The sequence below is a fragment of the Oncorhynchus mykiss genome, chromosome 15 (assembly GCF_057628025.1).
Source record: "Oncorhynchus mykiss isolate SJ-2025 chromosome 15, ASM5762802v1, whole genome shotgun sequence".
NCBI classification, from domain to species: domain Eukaryota; kingdom Metazoa; phylum Chordata; class Actinopteri; order Salmoniformes; family Salmonidae; genus Oncorhynchus; species Oncorhynchus mykiss.
In genome coordinates this window covers 4,821,966-4,835,387 of record NC_143036.1, presented here as the reverse complement: position 1 = coordinate 4,835,387, position 13,422 = coordinate 4,821,966, and the positions used below count along the sequence as shown (strand labels likewise).

General features: G+C 40.8%; 1 protein-coding gene across 2 annotated transcripts in view; it reads right to left on the bottom strand.

Annotated features, from left to right (window-relative positions):
• The window catches only part of ube2w (ubiquitin-conjugating enzyme E2W (putative)), a 50,605-nt gene that overhangs the window by 24,852 nt on the left and 12,331 nt on the right, over positions 1-13,422 (bottom strand). For both annotated transcript variants that reach the window (NM_001165151.1, XM_090198988.1), the window contains 1 exon segment: positions 10,966-11,068. In NM_001165151.1, coding sequence (NP_001158623.1) covers positions 10,966-11,068 — 103 coding nt within the window.

The window sequence follows — 13,422 nt, the reverse complement described above, 5'->3', positions numbered from 1 at the left end:
TGTATTGACACCGGTATTATAATAATTATTATATGTAATGGTGTGTGTCTGTGTGTGTGTGTGTGTGTGTGTGTGTATGTATGTATGTGTGTATGTGCATGTATGTGTGTATATATATATATATATATATATATATGTGTATGTGTATATGTATGTATATATATATATATATATATATATATATATATATATATATATGTATGTATGTATGTATGTATGTGTGTGTGTGTGTATGTATGTGTGTGTGTGTGTGTGTGTGTGTGTGTGTGTGTGTGTGTGTGTGTGTGTGTGTATGTGTGTATATGTATGTGTATGTATATATGTGTATGTATGTGTATGTATATATATATATATATATATATGTATGTGTATGTATATATGTATGTATATGTGTATATGTGTATGTATGTATATATGTATATATATATATATGTATATATATATATATATATATATATATAGTATTTTATTTTTTTTGTTATTTTCGATGTACTTTACTCAAACCAGTGAATATCACTTATTATAAATGAGATCATTAACTATCAGCTCTTGGAATATCCAGGGCCTATACTCTTCACATTTTGGTTATAAAACAACTAATCCAGAATTGATTAAAAACATCAAGGGACAGGACATCATAATCCTACTGGAAACATGGTGTCGTGGAGACATAGATACTCAGTGTCCCTCAGGCTATAGAGAAAGTTTACTACCATCAATCAAACATAAAAATGTTAAACGGGGCCGAGACTCAGGTGGAATCATCATTTGGCATAAGCAGGACTTAGCACTGAATGAAATGAAAAAAGGTACCACTCACATTTGGCTAAAACTTAACAAAGGTACAATCTATTGTGACAATGATGTATACATATGTGCAGCTTATGCTCCTCCTTCAGATTCATCATATTATGATGATCAGTTTTTTGACAATCTCCAGACAGAAATCATTACATTTCAGGCGCAGGGTAAAGTGCTTCTTTGTGGAGATTTCAATGCAAGAACAGGTTCTGAGCCTGACTACACTGATGCGGGAGGTAACCACCACATATTTGGACACCCCTCCTTGTACAGTAGCCCTATTATAAATAATAGAAACAGTCCTGACCAAATACTGAACAAAAATGGAAAAGAGTTAGTACATCTCTGTCGAGCCTTAGGCCTGTACATGCTTAATGGTAGAATCAGAGGGGACTCTTTAGGTCAGTTTACTTACTGCTCAGCTCTTGGGACAAGTGTAGTCGATTATGCCATCACTGACATTGACCCCTCCTCCATTAGTGCATTCACTGTCAGACCACAGACACCATTGTCAGATCACAGTCAGATCAACGTTTTTCTGAAGAAATTAACCGGCAATATTCATTCAAAAAAACAGCCCAATAAACTTTACAACATAAACCAATCGTTCAGATGGGCTCCAAACAGTGCAGAGGCATTCATTGAAACATTGAACTCAAATGAAATGATGAACTCTATACAGTTTTTCAATAACTCACAGTACCAAAACAATAAAGATGGTGTCAATTCAGCTACCCAAAACATCAACTGCATATTCCAAAAAGCAGCATTGAAAGCAAATTTGAGAAAACCAAAGCAATGCAACATCAGAAGCAAAAATCAAAATGTTTCTGACAAATGGTTTGATAATGAATGTAAAACAATTAGAAAACACCTAAGACAAATGTCAAACAAAAAACATAAGCAGCAAAACAACCCAGAGCTACGATATGAATACTTTGAAACTCTGAAACAGTATAAACAAACACTGAAATGCAAGAAATTGAATTATACCAACAAGACACTTGATGAAATTGAAAACGCAATTGACCAAAATCAGTTCTGGGACATGTGGAACAATTTAAGCACATCAAAGCCACAAGAATTAGCCATACAAGATGTAGGAATTTGGAAAACTTACTTTGATAATCTATACAAAAACATCCCACAAAAAGACTTAAACCAGAACCAATTAGAAATTAAAGAAAAATTGAACATCCTGGAATCAGTCATTAAAAACAACCAAAATCCATTAGATTACCCAATAACCCAACAAGAACTAAATGAAAAGCTAAAATCTATTAAATCAAAAAAGGCTTGTGGTGTAGACAACATCAGAAATGAAATGCTGAAAAACAGCACACCTGAGTTGCAAAATGCTGTGCTTAAATTGTTCAACATGGTTTTAACTTCTGGCTGCTTCCCTGATGTCTGGAACCAGGGGCTCATCTCCCCTATCCACAAAAGTGGAGACAAATCAGACCCCAATAATTACAGGGGAATTTGCGTCAACAGTAACTTGGGAAAGATTTTCTGTAGCATTTTGAATTCAAGAATTCAAACCTTTCTTCAAGAAAAAAATGTAATAAGTAAATGTCAAATTGGCTTTCTCCCTAACCATCGCACTACTGACCATATATACACCTTACACACACTAATTAATAAACACGTCCACCAAAAAAAAGAGGGCAAAATCTTTGCTTGCTTTATTGACTTTAAAAAAGCATTTGATTCGATTTGGCACGAAGGGCTATTCTACAAAATTCTACAAAGTGGGCTTGGTGGTAAGGTGTATGACTTAATAAAATGTATGTACACAGAAAACAAGTGTGCAATAAAAATCAAAAACCAAAGAACAGAATTTTTTTCACAATGTCGAGGTGTGAGACAAGGCTGCAATTTGAGTCCAAATCTTTTCAACATTTATATCAATGAATTAGCAGACATGTTGGACCAATCTCCAGCCCCAGGACTCACACTATTTGACACAGAGGTGAAATACCTGCTATATGCTGATGACTTGGTACTTCTATCACCAACCAAAGAAGGTCTTCAACAAAACATTAATATTCTGGAGCAATATTGCCATAATTGGGCCCTGGCAGTAAATTTCCAAAAAACTAAAATCATGATTTTCCAAAAAAAACCCAGATGTCAGAAACACAAATGTAAATTCACCCTGAACAACACCTTAATTGAACACACAAAAAATTACACCTACCTTGGTCTGACCATATCTGCATCGGGAAACTTTAATATGGCAGTGAAGGCACTCAAAGAAAAAGCCCGCAGAGCAATGTATGCAATAAAAATGAAATTATTCAAAATCAACATCCCAATTAGAATTTGGACTAAAATATTTGACAGTGTAATCCTACCAATAGCACTTTATGGAAGTGAGGTTTGGGGGCCACTCAATAAACTGGATTTTAAAATGTGGGACAAACATCCAATTGAAGCCCTACATGCAGAATTCTGTCGGAAAATTCTACAAGTCCAGAGAAATACACCAACTAATGCATGTAGGGCAGAATTGGGCCGTTTTCCAGTAATAATGAAAATACAGAAAAGATCATTAAAATTTTGGCTACATCTAAATTCAAGTCCAAATTCGAGTCTGCAATTTAAAGCACTTCAAGCCCAAGAGCTGAGCCCAGAAACGAGCCCTCTCAGTCAGATGGTGTTGGACCTCACCAACCAAGCTGACGCCAGCACTGCTTCAAAAGAAAGAATTCCAATAAGCAAAATCATGAACCAATCAAAGGAATCATATTTACAATACTGGAAAAACGAAACAAAATCCCAAAGCCGACTAAATTGCTATCTGACCCTAAACAGAGAATATGAATTGGCTGATTATCTCTACTCTGTCAGAGATACGAAGCAGAGACAGATCCTTACCAAGTACAGGCTGAGTGACCACCGATTGGCAATAGAAACCGGCAGACATAAAAAGACATGGCTACCCAAAGAGGAGCGTGTATGTGGTCACTGCATGACAGGGGAGGTAGAGACAGAGATGCACTTTCTCCTTTACTGTGATAAATATTCCTCACAAAGAGATTCATTATTCACAGAAATGACTACATATATTCCAAATTTTTACAAATTGAACCAAGAGGAAAAACTAAGAATACTCATGGGCGAAGGAGCAATGGCTCCTCTTGCAGCCAAATATGTATTTTCCTGCCATAGCCTGAGGGACACTGAATAATAACATCTGCATAGTAAACAGTAACTTACTTATTATTACTATTATTGTTATTACTATAATTATTAATGTTTACTGTAGACTGTTACCATTTTATTGTTATTATTTTTGTATTTAATTTTGTATTATTATTTACTACAATTTTATATTATTATTTGCTATCATTTATAATTTTGTTACAATGTATATTGTATACATTGTTGCTTTGGCAATATTGACACAATGTTTTTCATGCCAATAAAGCAGCTTGAATTTGAATTTGAGAGAGAGAGAGAGAGACAGCTAGAGAGAGAGAGAGAGAGAGAGAGAAAGAGAGAGTTTTGAAACTTCTGTATGTGTAATGTTTACTGTTAATTTGTATTGTTTATTTCACTTTTGTATATTAGCTACCTCACTTGCTTTGGCAATGTTAACACGTTTCCCATGCCAATAAAGCCCCTTGAATTGAATTGAATTGAGAGAGACAGCGTGAGAGAGAGAGGCAGCGTGAGAGAGAGAGAGAGGCAGGGTGAGAGAGAGAGAGAGGCAGGGTGAGAGAGAGAGCCAGTGAGAGAGAGAGGCAGCGTGAGAGAGAGAGGCAGCGTGAGAGAGAGAGGCAGCGTGAGAGAGAGACACCGTGAGAGAGAGACACCGTGAGAGAGAGACACCGTGAGAGAGAGACACCGTGAGAGAGAGAGAGAGGCAGCGTGAGAGAGAGAGAGAGGCAGCGTGAGAGAGAGAGAGAGGCAGCGTGAGAGAGAGAGAGAGAGGCAGCGTGAGAGAGAGACACCGTGAGAGAGAGACACCGTGAGAGAGAGACACCGTGAGAGAGAGAGAGAGGCAGCGTGAGAGAGAGAGAGAGGCAGCGTGAGAGAGAGAGAGAGGCAGCGTGAGAGAGAGAGAGAGAGGCAGCGTGAGAGAGAGAGAGACAGAGAGGCAGCGTGAGAGAGGGGCAGCGTGAGAGAGGGGCAGCGTGAGAGAGGGGCAGCGTGAGAGAGAGAGAGGGGCAGCGTGAGAGAGAGAGGGGCAGCGTGAGAGAGAGGGGCAGCGTGAGAGAGAGAGAGGCAGCGTGAGAGAGAGAGAGGCAGCGTGAGAGAGAGAGAGAGGCAGCGTGAGAGAGAGAGAGAGGCAGCGTGAGAGAGAGAGAGAGGCAGCGTGAGAGAGAGGCAGCGTGAGAGAGAGGCAGCGTGAGAGAGAGAGAGAGGCAGCGTGAGAGAGAGAGAGAGAGGCAGCGTGAGAGAGAGAGAGAGAGAGGCAGCGTGAGAGAGAGAGAGAGAGAGGCAGCGTGAGAGAGAGAGAGAGAGAGGCAGCGTGAGAGAGAGAGAGAGAGAGGCAGCGTGAGAGAGAGAGAGAGGCAGCGTGAGAGAGAGAGAGGGGCAGCGTGAGAGAGAGAGAGGGGCAGCGTGAGAGAGAGAGAGGGGCAGCGTGAGAGAGAGAGAGGCAGGGTGAGAGAGAGAGAGGCAGCGTGAGAGAGAGAGAGGCAGCGTGAGAGAGAGAGAGGCAGCGTGAGAGAGAGAGAGGCAGCGTGAGAGAGAGAGGCAGCGTGAGAGAGAGAGAGGCAGCGTGAGAGAGAGAGAGGCAGCGTGAGAGAGAGAGAGAGGCAGCGAGAGAGAGAGAGAGGCAGCGAGAGAGAGAGAGAGAGAGAGAGGCAGGGTGAGAGAGAGAGAGGCAGGGTGAGAGAGAGAGAGGCAGGGTGAGAGAGAGAGAGAGGCAGGGTGAGAGAGAGAGAGAGGTAGGGTGAGAGAGAGAGAGGCAGGGTGAGAGAGAGAGTGCGAGAGAGAGAGAAAGCTGGAGAGAGATCTGTCTCCACTGTGTCCTAGGTCAGTATCCAATTATGAGCCACCAATAAATTAATATTAGTATGATCCAGAGGAGTGAGTTCTAGAATAAATTAATATGATCCAGGGGAGTGAGTTCTAGAATAAATTAGTATGATCCAGGGTAGTGAGTTCTAGATTAAATTAGTATGATCCAGGGGAGTGAGTTCTAGAATAAATTAGTATGATCCAGGGTAGTGAGTTCTAGAATAAATTAGTATGATCCAGGGTAGTGAGTTCTAGAATAAATTAGTATGATCCAGGGTAGTGAGTTCTAGAATGAATTAATATTAATATGATCCAGGAGAGTGAGTTCTAGAATAAATTAATATTAATATGATCCAGGGGAGTGAGTTCTAGAATAAATTAGTATGATCCAGGGTAGTGAGTTCTAGAATAAATTAGTATGATCCAGGGTAGTGAGTTCTAGAATGAATTAATATTAATATGATCCAGGAGAGTGAGTTCTAGAATAAATTAATATTAATATGATCCAGGGGAGTGAGTTCTAGAATAAATTAGTATGATCCAGGGGAGTGAGTTCTAGAATAAATTAGTATGATCCAGGGTAGTGAGTTCTAGAATAAATTAGTATGATCCAGGGGAGTGAGTTCTAGAATAAATTAGTATGATCCAGGGTAGTGAGTTCTAGAATAAATTAGTATGATCCAGGGTAGTGAGTTCTAGAATAAATTAACATGATCCAGGGTAGTGAGTTCTAGAATGAATTAATATTAATATGATCCAGGAGAGTGAGTTCTAGAATAAATTAATATTAATATGATCCAGGGGAGTGAGTTCTAGAATAAATGAGTATGATCCAGGGTAGTGAGTTCTAGAATAAATTAGTATGATCCAGGGTAGTGAGTTCTAGAATGAATTAATATTAATATGATCCAGGAGAGTGAGTTCTAGAATAAATTAATATTAATATGATCCAGGGGAGTGAGTTCTAGAATAAATTAGTATGATCCAGGGGAGTGAGTTCTAGAATAAATTAGTATGATCCAGGGTAGTGAGTTCTAGAATAAATTAGTATGATCCAGGGGAGTGAGTTCTAGAATAAATTAGTATGATCCAGGGTAGTGAGTTCTAGAATAAATTAGTATGATCCAGGGTAGTGAGTTCTAGAATAAATTAACATGATCCAGGGTAGTGAGTTCTAGAATGAATTAATATTAATATGATCCAGGAGAGTGAGTTCTAGAATAAATTAATATTAATATGATCCAGGGGAGTGAGTTCTAGAATAAATTAATATTAATATGACCCAGGAGAGTGAGTTCTAGAATAAATTAATATGATCCAGGGGAGTGAGTTCTAGAATAAATTAGTATGATCCAGGGGGATGAGTTCTAGAATAAATTAATATTAATATGATCCAGGGGAGTGAGTTCTAGAATAAATTAGTATGATCCAGGGGAGTGAGTTCTAGAATAAATTAATATGATCCAGGGGAGTGAGTTCTAGAATAAATTAGTATGATCCAGGGGGATGAGTTCTAGAATAAATTAATATTAATATGATCCAGGGGAGTGAGTTCTAGAATAAATTAGTATGATCCAGGGGAGTGAGTTCTAGAATAAATTAATATGATCCAGGGTAGTGAGTTCTATAATAAATTAATATGACCCAGGGGAGTGAGTTCTAGAATAAATTAGTATGATCCACGGGAGTGACTTCTAGAATAAATTAGTATGATCCAGGGGAGTGAGTTCTAGAATGAATTAATATTAATATGATCCAGGAGAGTGAGTTCTAGAATAAATTAGTATGATCCAGGGGAGTGAGTTCTAGAATGAATTAATATTAATATGATCCAGGAGAGTGAGTTCTAGAATAAATTAGTATGATCCAGGGGAGTGAGTTCTATAATAAAATAATATGATCCAGGGGAGTGAGTTCTATAATAAAATAATATGATCCAGGGGAGTGAGTTCTAGAATAAAATAATATGATCCAGGGGAGTGACTTCTAGAATAAATTAGTATGATCCAGGGGAGTGAGTTCTATAATAAAATAATATGATCCAGGGGAGTGAGTTCTAGAATAAAATAATATGATCCAGGGGAGTGACTTCTAGAATAAATTAGTATGATCCAGGGGAGTGAGTTCTATAATAAAATAATATGATCCAGGGGAGTGAGTTCTAGAATAAATTAATATGATCCAGGGGAGTGAGTTCTAGAATAAATTAGTATGATCCAGGGGAGTGAGTTCTAGAATAAATTAGTATGATCCACGGGAGTGACTTCTAGAATAAATTAGTATGATCCAGGGGAGTGAGTTCTAGAATAAATTAGTATGATCCAGGGGAGTGAGTTCTATAATAAAATAATATGATCCAGGGGAGTGAGTTCTAGAATAAATTAATATGATCCAGGGGAGTGAGTTCTAGAATAAATTAGTATGATCCACGGGAGTGACTTCTAGAATAAATTAGTATGATCCAGGGGAGTGAGTTCTAGAATAAATTAGTATGATCCAGGGGAGTGAGTTCTATAATAAAATAATATGATCCAGGGGAGTGAGTTCTAGAATAAATTAATATGATCCAGGGGAGTGAGTTCTAGAATAAATTAGTATGATCCAGGGGAGTGAGTTCTAGAATAAATTAGTATGATCCAGGGGAGTGAGTTCTAGAATAAATTAATATTAATATGATCCAGGGGAGTGAGTTCTAGAATAAATTAGTATGATCCAGGGGAGTGAGTTCTAGAATAAATTAATATTAATATGACCCAGGGGAGTGAGTTCTAGAATAAATGAACATGACCCAGGGGAGAGAACATGACCCAGGGGAGAGAACATGACCCAGGGGAGAGAACATGACCCAGGGGAGAGAACATGACCCAGGGGAGTGAGTTCTAGAATAAATGAACATGACCCAGGGGAGAGAAGGGGAGAGAACATGACCCAAGGGAGAGAACATGACCCAGGGGGGAGAACATGACCCAGGGGAGAGAAGGGGAGAGAACATGACCCAGGGGAGAGAAGGGGAGAGAACATGACCCAGGGGAGAGAACATGACCCAGGGGAGAGAAGGGGAGAGAACATGACCCAGGGGGGAGAACATGACCCAGGGGAGAGAACATGACCCAGGGGAGAGAACATGACCCAGGGGAGAGAACATGACCCAGGGGAGAGAACATGACCCAGGGGAGAGAACATGACCCAGGGGAAAGAAGGGGAGAGAACATGACCCAGGGGAGAGAACATGACCCAGGGGAGAGAACATGACCCAGGGGAGAGAACATGACCCAGGGGAGAGAACATGACCCAGGGGAGAGAAGGGGAGAGAACATGACCCAGGGGAGAGAAGGGGAGAGAACATGACCCAGGGGAGAGAACATGACCCAGGGGAGAGAACATGACCCAGGGGAGAGAACATGACCCAGGGGAGAGAACATGACCCAGGGGAGAGAAGGGGAGAGAACATGACCCAGGGGAGAGAAGGGGAGAGAACATGACCCAGGGGAGAGAACATGACCCAGGGGAGAGAACATGACCCAGGGGAGAGAACATGACCCAGGGGAGAGAACATGACCCAGGGGAGAGAAGGGGAGAGAACATGACCCAGGGGAGAGAACATGACCCAGGGGAGAGAACATGACCCAGGGGAGAGAACATGACCCAGGGGAGAGAAGGGGAGAGAACATGACCCAGGGGAGAGAACATGACCCAGGGGAGAGAACATGACCCAGGGGAGAGAAGGGGAGAGAACATGACCCAGGGGAGAGAACATGACCCAGGGGAGAGAACATGACCCAGGGGAGAGAACATGACCCAGGGGAGAGAACATGACCCAGGGGAGAGAACATGACCCAGGGGAGAGAACACTAAAAGGTGGAAAACCATGTAAAGGATATTGCTCCACATGAAAGTACGGTACTGTATCAAAACCACAAGTCAAAGTGAAATCACAAACACTATACCTGCTTGATGCCTACTCATGACTGTAAGCTTCTTTGGATAAAATAATCTGCTAAATGGCATTATAATATTATAATATAGCTAACATCGATCCTCTAAGTGCACTGACCTCAAGTCAGTTTACTACTTGCTAGGCTATGGTTACAGCACCCTCTCTACCTTACAGAATGATATCCACCCTCTTCATCAGACCAGTAGACTGGAACCCTCTCTACCTTACAGAATGATATCCACCCTCTTCATTAGACTGGAACCCTCTCTACCTTACAGAATGATATCCACCCTCTTCATTAGACTGGAACCCTCTCTACCTTACAGAATTATATCCACCCTCTTCATTAGACTGGAACCCTCTCTATCTTACAGAATGATATCCATCCTCTTCATCAGACTGGAACCCTCTCTACCTTACAGAATGATATCCACCCTCTTCATCAGACTGGAACCCTCTCTACCTTACAGAATGATATCCACCCTCTTCATCAGACCAGTAGACTGGAACCCTCTCTATACTAAGCCAAATGACCTGTTACTAAGCAACATACCCACTCAGCCAAATGACCTGTTACTAAGCAACATACCCACTCAGCCAAATTACCTGTTACTAAGCAACATACCCACTCAGCCAAATTACCTGTTACTAAGCAACATACCCACTCAGCCAAATGACCTGTTACTAAGCAACATACCACCTCAGCCAAATTACCTGTTACTGAGCAACATACCCACTCAGCCAAATTACCTGTTACTAAGCAACATACCCACTCAGCCAAATTACCTGTTACTAAGCAACATACCCACTCTGCCAAATGACCTGTCACTAAGCAACGTACGCAATCAGCCAGATTACCTGTTACTAAGCAACATACCCACTCAGCCAAATGACCTGTTACTAAGCAACATACCCACTCAGCCAAATGACCTGTTACTAAGCAACATACCCACTCAGCCAAATGACCTGTTACTAAACAACATACCCACTCAGCCAAATTACCTGTTACTAAGCAACATATCCACTCTGCCAAATGACCTGTCACTAAGCAACATACCCAATCAGCCAAATGACCTGTTACTAAACAACATACCCACTCAGCCAAATTACCTGTTACTAAGCAACATACCCACTCAGCCAGCCTACTGACAGAGCATGGATCTTGTGTCATTGAGTGTCCTAGCTAACGGATTCAACAGAAATATACGTGACTATTTATTAATGAGGAAGCGCTAGGCTAGCTAGCTACTTACCTGAGGTGAATCGAAAGGATACCGACTACTGAATTTGAAAAGCAGCTGAAATTTCTCTCCTTCGTAGAGCGTGCCCGTGGCTCCTTCCATATCTACAATCCACCTGGATGAAAAAGGGAGAAGATATTAATATATTAAAATATATACACAAACAGTACTAGTCAAAAGGTTTGGACACACCTGGATTGGGACTACCAGCTCTCTGTAACCTAGAGGGCAACCAGCGGGTCCATCTACCCTATACCATGTTGAGAGAATATCAAGATATGTTTAACACTTTCTTTGGTTGCTCATCCCACACCCCATTCAGGCCCCCTCAGATCAGACCTATGCCCGCCCCCCCCCCACTCTCGCAAAGAGGGCCTCGACATGAAAGTCACACACATACGCCCAGGCCGTGAGCAGGCAAACAGGCCCAAGCCCCGAGCAGGCAAACAGGCTCAAGCCCCACTCTTACACTCGCCCCAGCCAATGGCATGTACCAGATGCGCAGCAGGCTCAGCTCACACTTACTGGCCTGAGGCCAAACCACAAGACTTAACAACATTGGACACTTTATGGAACACAAAGCCTTCATTGTCTCATTCTAGAATATCCAAGGCCTGAGATCATCTGCCTTTATGGAACACAAAGCCTTCACCATCTCATCCTGGGATATCCCAGGTCTGAGATCATCTGCCTTTGGCCTAAAGAGCAGGAACCTGGACTTCAACAAAGAAATCAGAAATACAGACATTGTCATCCTACAAGAAACCTGGTATAGAGGAGACGGACCTACTGGTTGCCCTCTAGGTTATAGAGAGCTGGTAGTCCCATTCACCACACTACCAGGTGTGAAACAGGGAAGAGACTCAGGGGGTATGCTAATGTGTTATAGAGCAGACCTAACTCACTCCATTAAATTAATCAAAACAGAAACATTTTACATTTGGCTAGAAATTCAAAATGAAATTCTCTCAACAGAGAAAAATGTCCTCCTGTGTGCTACCTATTTCCCCCCCCCCACTAGAATCCCCATACTTTAATGAAGACAGCTTCTCCATCCAACCCAAACGGGTCACAACTCCTGCAGCTCTGTCGGACGCTGGGCATGTACAAAGGAACTGAATAATATTAAGACATTCATAGATGGAAGGAAAGTAGTGTGGAAACCGACCAAAAAACAATTATGGAACAACGAATTCAATCCCTTCTAGAAAACTTCCTGGACAAAATGTTTCACTGTAATAGTGAAGGTGTGAACTTGGCAGTAGAACATCTAAACAGTAGATTTGACCTCTCAGCTTCCCTATCAAATCTAAACAGTATATTTGACCTCTCAGCTTCCCTATCCAATCTAAACAGTATATTTGACCTCTCAGCTTCCCTATCAAATCTAAACAGTATATTTGACCTCTCAGCTTCCCTATCTAATCTAAACAGTATATTTGACCTCTCAGCTTCCCTATCCAATCTAAACAGTATATTTGACCTCTCAGCTTCCCTATCCAATCTAAACAGTATATTTGACCTCTCAGCTTCCCTATCCAATCTAAACAGTATATTTGACCTCTCAGCTTCCCTATCAAATCTAAACAGTATATTTGACCTCTCAGCTTCCCTATCCAATCTAAACAGTATATTTGACCTCTCAGCTTCCCTATCAAATATAAACAGTATATTTGACCTCTCAGCTTCCCTATCCAATCTAAACAGTATATTTGACCTCTCAGCTTCCCTATCCAATCTAAACAGTATATTTGACCTCTCAGCTTCCCTATCCAATCTAAACAGTATATTTGACCTCTCAGCTTCCCTATCCAATCTAAACAGTATATTTGACCTCTCAGCTTCCCTATCCAATCTAAACAGTATATTTGACCTCTCAGCTTCCCTATCCAATCTAAACAGTATATTTGACCTCTCAGCTTCCCTATCCAATCTAAACAGTATATTTGACCTCTCAGCTTCCCTATCCAATCTAAACAGTATATTTGACCTCTCAGCTTCCCTATCCAATCTAAACAGTATATTTGACCTCTCAGCTTCCCTATCCAATCTAAACAGTATATTTGACCTCTCAGCTTCCCTATCCAATCTAAACAGTATATTTGACCTCTCAGCTTCCCTATCCAATCTAAACAGTATATTTGACCTCTCAGCTTCCCTATCCAATTTAAACATGTCAAACAGTAAAACAGAAGACAATAAACAACAACGACAAATGGTTTGACAAAGAATACAAAAACCAAAGAAAGAAATTGAGAAACCCGTTCACTCAAAAATATAGAGACACACTAATTGAATAACACAAAGAGTTATCTATCCAAAATGGGGATGTGTGGAGGAACCACTTCTCCAATCTGTTCAGCTCTATAACAAAGAACAAACAGCAAACATATACATAATCAAATACAAATCATTAGAATCAACTATTAAAGACTACCAGAACACACTGGATTCCAGAACACACTGGAT